Below are 7404 nucleotides of genomic sequence, written 5' to 3' on the forward strand. Positions count from 1 at the left end.
ATCTTTGATGAAAAGCTATAATTAAAAAGTTATGGGGGAAATTATCTCCTTATACGAACAATAAACCTCTTTGACCACCAGAATGGGACATCACTGTCTGGAAAAAGGCCTATAAATTAGGAAATTTACTCTCGTTTGTAATTCATCAAATTTACTATAAAATCTATTAACTAAAGTGAAGAAACAATAATCGTCAAGGTGTTTATTATTGTAAGTCATATTTACTAATATGAAATAAAAAAAGAGGTTGCAAACTCTCTTAAAAATAATGAAATACAACTCATTATATTAAGATTCCTTACATTGTAATGTTTGAGGTTCTGTCGAAAAATTTAAAATTATGCATGATCATGTTAGAGCACACCTAAGGTGGTTGATTTCATTAGAAATTTGCACGAAATTAGGCAAAACTTTGTGACCTGTAGAGCAATATTTCAATAAATGAGATTTAAATTTATAACATTTACTTCAACCCATTTTCTCTACTTATTCTTTCTTCTCAATCTTCACAGTTCGAACCATCACCTTTTATTCTTTTCCTCAAACTTTTTAGTTAAATTCATCTCGAGTTAAAAGTGGTTCCGATAAAATAATTTAAAGGGGAATTTACATACAGTTGGAGCTCGGATTGTCTTTTGTAAACACACCTTGAGAAGTACCGAGTGAAGGAGGTAATAAAATGAACCAGAGTTATAGTGGAGAGAACCAGTGGAGTCCTAATAGCCTGCCTCCCTTTGATCGTAATGTTCTCTCTTATTTATAAAAACATATTTTGTACAATTACAAAAAGGAAGGAACGGTTGTGAAAACCATTCTTAATGTAATTAATGCTCCAATTAATTGTATGGATTTCATTCCATATTTGTATTACAATTTGAATTTCGATATGATAGTAATTGGTTGATCGATTCGCTAGAATGCGTCCGACTGAGGCGGTAGACTGGCGTGTCTTCTGTTTGGTCGATCGAGGCGTTCGGTCGATCGAGGCGTTCGATCGATTGAGGCGTTCGGTCGAATGACGATCTCGTTTGTCGCCACAAATGCATATCAGTCATTCAATCACAATTAAAGGGTTTCTGCATGCGCTTCAGTCGGTCGGTTGGTTGATAAATGAGCTGATTTGTTTTTGTCGGGTGAACCATCGCTCACTTGTCGCTTTTGCTCAAGTCTCACTGGTCGTACGCCTCGTCTACCTAGTCGGTTCGTTGTCTCAGCCGAATACCCCTAATTGCAAGGTCTAAGGTGGATTTTGTCGTTGTCTGTGTAAGGTATCCAATAAAACTTGTTGCTTGGATGAATTTGTTCTTGTCGTTGGCTGATCTTCTAGCTATCGGGCAAGGGAGCATTCCGGGGCTTTAATCTATCCCGTGTTTAGGTTGTCAATCTGCAGCAGGTCGACAGAAGATTCGAACGACGCAACGGGGTCAATCGGGTCATTCCTTCCTTTGTTGGAATCCAAGAGAGGAATCCTTAGCTTTGGCGGAGGTATCGTCTTTTTTATTTGGAGAGTAAAGGCCCCTCTTGTGAGCATCCAGACAGACACTCGCATCCGTTCTTCCCATCGCTTGTTCACCTGCGTATTTGCGACTGTGTCGGTGACTCGGTGTGTTGGGATTCGCCTTGTACCTCTCTCTATTGGTTGTTGACCTGGTTGTGTGGGATAGGCAGGTTCCTTGGTGGGGGCATTTGGGGACGAACCCCCTTGGGGTTCCTTTTCTAAGCGAGGCGTTTGGTCGTTCCTCTGGTGATTGCAACCCGAAGGATCTCAAATTGCTCTATCATGAGGGTCATTTGGGCTTGTAATTCCTGAATCTATGCATGGACGTCTGGTTGTGCAACGTATCTGTTGGGGTCCATGCGTGCTATCTTTCTTTTGGAAGTTTCTCCTTTATAGTTTGCTCTGTTTTTGGTCTGGGGCATGTCCACACTCACCGCACCAACTTTCAGGATATTGGATCCCGGATTGTCTTTTGTGAATACACCTCGAGAGTTAGAGCGGAATGAGAGAGAGAATAAAGTGAATCGAGTGTTACTGCGGAGATAATCGGCGGAGTCACAATAGCTTGCCTCTCTTTGATCGTCCTTTTGTCTCTTATTTATAAGAATATATTCTGTGCAGTTACAGAAAAGAGGGAACAATTGTGGAAACCGTTCTTAGTGTAACTAATGCTTTGATTAATTGTATGGATTTTATTCAATATTTGTATTATAATTTGAATTTTAATATGACGGTAATTGGTTAATCAAGTCGGTAGAATGCGACCGACCGAGGCGATCGACTGGGTGGTGACCGTGTCTTCTGTCTGGTGGACAGAGGTGTTCGGTTGAACGACGATCTCGTCCGCAGCAACAAAAATAGGTTGGTTTTCCAATCAAAATCATGGTGTTTCTGCCTGCGCTTCGGTTGATTGCTCGGTCGACGTATGAGTCAATTTGTTTTTATCGGCTGAACCGTGTTTCAATTGTATCTTTGGCTCAAGTCTTGCATAACCTACGTCTTGTCTACCTGGTCGATTAGTCACTTCTGCCGGATGCCTCTATTTGTACGGTTTAAGGCAGATGTTATCGCTGCCTGTGTGAGGTATCCGATGAGACTTGCCGCTATGATGAAATATGTCTTGTTTTTGACAAATCTTGTCGCTATCGGGCGAGGAACCATCTCCAGTGCTTTGACCTGTCCCGGGTTTAGAGATGCTGCTTCACCCACTTTATGGTGACTTGTCAAATGACTGTTTACCCTTGGGAGAAGTTTTTATTTTTGGTCGTTCGTTTTCTTTGAGATTCGTGCTGATAACTCTAGTGTTTATAACTACATAGCACCATTTCTTCTATATTTACTTGTCTCACATCTAAGCTTTCATATTTACACACATATCACTCAAATTTTTAATATCACATCAAAAATAGCACTATCACTATTTTTTAAGAGTGAAATACATATTTTCAGACATTGATTTAATGCACCAAAGTGTTGTGTGTAAACATGAAAGTTTTTGAGATGAGACATGTAAAGATGTAAGAATTGGGTGCTACATATGTAAATTTCCCTTACTAAAAATACGCAGTTGAAGTTATTGAAACTTCATTTCAAGATCAAGGCCCTAAAATCTTAACAACATTTGAATCATAAATTTTTTTTAGAGTATGTTCAACAAATCAAACAAGAAATAGTAAAAGAATAAAGCATATTTCATATTATATCATTCAATAATTAAACAGATACAACTACTACACAGGATAGCAAATTTTATAAATCCATCTCACTCATGTAGCAGTATTACGTACAGCATTGGTAAGCTTTTCTTATTCATTACCAATAAAACACATATCATAGCTGCACCAACATCTCCTTGATACTCTGAAACCTTGATCCTTTATCAGAAAACTTAGTGTCAGTATAATAATTAAGATAATCTTGGAAACGATAATGTCCAGGATACAAGAGCTTTGGTGCTGGAGAAATTATTGCATTTGCGCCCGGATTGTAAAATGTCGCAATGGAGAGACGACTCCCATCCTTGTTAGGAATAACTCTATGCAAAATACTTTTATAGATACCGTTGCTTACAACTTCCAACTGGTCACCAAGGTTCACGAATATCCTGTTATCTTTCGTTGGAGTTATTGGCACCCACTCGTCGTCTTTCCAAAACTCGAGTCCTGAGACGAAATCATCCTGGAGCAATAGAATGATTCCACCTGCATCAGTGTGAGCTCGGAGTCCTTTGAACTGTTCTGGTTTTGGGCATTGGGGATAAATTGCTACTTTTGTGCCTATGTGAGGCTCTGAAAATGTCTGCTTCAGGTAATTTTTATCTAATCCGAGGTTCTCACTCAATAGTTCTGCCAGCTTTTCGGCTAAGTTTATTACCTGATCAATGTAATCTTCCATTGCTTTGCTGCATCATAAATATTTCATTTGGAAGTTATGGTTATAAATAAAATGAAAAAGAAAACTCATTTCGTTAGATGTTTGCTTCTGTTAGTTGCAGATAAAAGCTTAACAAAATCAGTGAGAAAAGTGTCAAATTATTTTCCTTACTCTTTGCAGGGGGTCATTTTAGCCCCATAATCTATAAAAGTGTAAATTTAGTCTCCAGTCTCTTTTAATGTGGTCTGAAATAGTGATCATGAAGGACTATTTCAGCCCCAATTTAAAGAATATGTGGAGTAATTTGATACTTTTATAGACTCTAGGACTAAAATAGCCCCATCCCCATGCAAACAGTTAGGGGACTATTTTGACACTTACTCTCATATTTAAGGGATTTGTAGAGCTCGAAGTACTTGTTTTCTACCTAAATGCAACCAAATGAGCTAAGGATATCTAGTACTGAAGCCAACAGAAAACTTGATCCTCCATAGTATTCATTCACAAGAAAGAAAGTGAATAAAAAACATAGAAATTAGAGACTTACTAGAGCTCAGGTTTCAGGTTTACAATGGCTTCTGTGTTTGTATCAGGCTTATGGCGAATGAAAATGCTGCTTTCCCAGTCAAAATCCATAACTTTATTCGGAGTTTCTAATCCTTTTGCCAAGTCTGACTCATAGAAACTATCTTTCATGTTCACCTCATAGTGCAATTTCACTAAAGTTTTGATCTTTTCCATCAATTCTTCACTAATTCCATGATTTTCAACCTGCAAATTTGTCTCAGATGCATGCTAAGAGTCCGATTAAGTACATGATTTAAACAATTTAAAATTACACTGTACTTACCCAAAAGAAGCCCCACTTTGCACACGCCTCATGTAATAATGACATTGTTTGGCTCCTCTTCTCTCCATTCAGCTCTTCTAAGTTGATTACTGGAATTGCCATTTTGTCTTTAACGGAAATAAGAAACTTATAAGAAAGCTAGTGGTAATGAGCTCAAGTTAAATAATTGTGCTTACCAGAAGCACAATTTATAGAATTCTACGGAGCGTCCATAGAATACAGAATGAAGAAGAAATGGAGGAGAATCTGTTTTCTTTCTATTTGGCCTCTTCAACAGGTCCAAGTTCATTGTCTTCCCATTTCCCTTTGTAGTCATTAAGCCTTTACTGTTTTTTACTTCTTCCATGTGCCTCTTTGGAGTCTGCTGGCTTAAAATTAGGGACATTTACATACATAGCCCATAATCCTGATGTATTTGCATATCTCACTCCTAAACTTTCATATTTACACACATATCACTCAAATCTTTGATATCACATAAAAAATAGCACTATTACTACTTATTAAGGTGAAATACACCTTTTCAACAAATTGTGTGCTACACATGTAAGTTTTCCTTGAATTTTATTTCGAATAAATATAGTCCTATCTTGATATTTTGCATTTTTTTTTTGCATGATGAAATGATATTATTATATTGGAAAAATAATCAATTAATGATTGTCATTATCCACTTATGATTTTCCTCTTGCACTTGGCCTTATCATTTGTTTTTCTTGGGTCTTGTTTTTTATTAGCAATATAGGATAATTTCAGTGCAACACCTCTTAGTTATCATGTGATGACTCTCTTTGATTATGTTTGTCAAAGCGTGGCACCCATGTGAATTCTACTCCAACTTTGCTTATATTTGTCAGATTATTAATTTTTTATAGTTTTTAATGCTCATAGATTAGAATCTAGATCCGGTGGTTCAGTTCCTTAGATTTTGAAACCGTGAGTCAGGAAACTGGCAATAAATGCTTTTTGGGGCATTTACATACATACCACCCACTTCATGTGTATTTACATATCTAACACCTAAACTTTACTATTTACATTTATACCACCAAAATATTTCATATCACATAAAAATACAACCATTTTTAACTTTTAAATCGTGAAATACACCTTTTCATGCATGGGTAAGGTGGCATGTATGTAAAAATTGAAGTTTAGCTGTTAGAGCAATGTAAATATATTGGAATTGAGAGGTATGTATGTAAATCTTCCATGATTTTCTTATGCAGTGCTACATTGCATCAATCTGGAGAAGTCAAAGGAAACCTTAAGCATGAATCAATTGAAGTTAAAGTGTTATTCTAGTGAAGTCAAGCAAAGCTTGTTGCTTTGGTTGGGGTGTCTAAATGTGTTGGGTTTGAGTGAGTTCGACTGTTATTGACTCAGCTTTTTTAAGGGTACGTCTCACTTTTTGTGTTCTACTTATTTATTTATCAAGTTGAACACGAATTGTTTGAAAACACGGATTATATTAAAAGTCCTATATAATGCAAATGCATTCTGCTACTCCATCCAAGTTAATTCACAGTAGTGCCCGAGTCATCCTAGTTTTTTTGCAAAAAAAATACCTCTGCAAATAGTATTTTTCCTCAAAGGCTACTTCTAGTGAGTAATATGACATCAATGTAAAAAACAAATATGACGCATTACGAGGGAGTATGCTTCCTGTTGATAGAGTGATCCAAATCCCATATGTATGTATGAGGCTTGTTTCCATAAAAGGTACAACAACATATCTTGCTGCATGGGAATAGGTACACATCATAAAGACAAAAAGACTAATTTAAATTGATAATTAATCAAGTGAAATATAATAGAGTTGGAAAAAAGAACTTTTAATAAAAGGGGAATATGATATCAACACAAGCACATGCATCGTGTAAGCACAAAATAACACCTATAACTTGTTCAAGTAAAATAATACCCATGCAAGTTACACTTAAAGGGTGGGTTGGTTGGCAGCAAAAGGAGTGCATTGCATCCCTTTTGCAATGGTTTTAAAAATGCAAATGTAGTGGAATTTACTCTCTAGTTCATTTTCAATGTATTTTTAATTCGTTCGATTATGTCGATTTTCAAATACACTATTTTATCTAAAGTGAGGCCACCTCTCACCTTATTTTTTTAGCAAAATGGTGAATTTTTCATTCATTTTTCTTTTTTCTATTGAGGTGTGTAAGAACTAGAGTTTTAATGAAGAACATGATTCATAGAGCATAAAAATGAGATTATTGGAATCTTAAAACATTATTAGTACATAATCTTTTGATGAAAGCTTTGAAATACACATAACTTCAGTGCGACATTTAAATAAAATAAATCCAAGTAACACTGGAAAAATCATTGATGAAAGTTATAGATGTTGTAACCCAACATCAAACAAGAGTTATTGGAACAAATACCAAATGCAGAAAACTAGGAGATTGCATTTTCATTACAAACCTTGTAATATTTTTGTGATTGTATTCTGCTTCTTTATATTTTCTCATTAATCTTTTATGGATTTGGGTCCTTTTATAGAGCACAAAGGCAACCACTCCATAAGCTGAAGAGACGTGCAAACCAATTCAAGTATGCTGTTTTGAATGCATCACAGCCTTTATATTGTAACTAGAAAACAGAAACGGCAGAAGAAACAGAGAAATGAAAAGTCAACCCATAGGAAGACTAACTTACTTCGGTT

General features: G+C 36.2%; 1 protein-coding gene across 1 annotated transcript; it reads right to left on the reverse strand.

Annotated features, from left to right (window-relative positions):
• Positions 1-3328: 3328 nt before the first annotated feature.
• LOC110036329 (1-aminocyclopropane-1-carboxylate oxidase 1-like) lies at positions 3329-4823 on the reverse strand. The gene is made up of 3 exons (XM_020740746.1): positions 4722-4823; positions 4419-4642; positions 3329-3899 (listed from the first exon to the last, which is right to left on the reverse strand). Exons 1-3 carry the CDS (start codon positions 4821-4823, stop codon positions 3329-3331), a joined length of 897 nt encoding a protein of 298 aa, XP_020596405.1.
• Between the last annotated feature and the right edge of the window lie 2581 nt (positions 4824-7404).

The sequence above is a fragment of the Phalaenopsis equestris genome, unplaced genomic scaffold (assembly GCF_001263595.1).
Source record: "Phalaenopsis equestris unplaced genomic scaffold, ASM126359v1 Scaffold205170, whole genome shotgun sequence".
NCBI lineage: Eukaryota > Viridiplantae > Streptophyta > Magnoliopsida > Asparagales > Orchidaceae > Phalaenopsis > Phalaenopsis equestris.

Bases quoted from the DNA above. Each gene is read 5' to 3' on its own strand.
- LOC110036329 (XM_020740746.1), bottom strand. From the start codon at position 4,823: ATGGCAATTCCAGTAATCAACTTAGAAGAGCTGAATGGAGAGAAGAGG. The intron at 4,643-4,721 runs GTAAGTACAGTG...ACAAATTTGCAG, and splicing joins CAAAGTGGGGCTTCTTTTGG to GTTGAAAATCATGGAATTAG. The intron at 3,900-4,418 runs GTAAGTCTCTAA...TTTATGATGCAG, and splicing joins AACCTGAAACCTGAGCTCTA to CAAAGCAATGGAAGATTACA.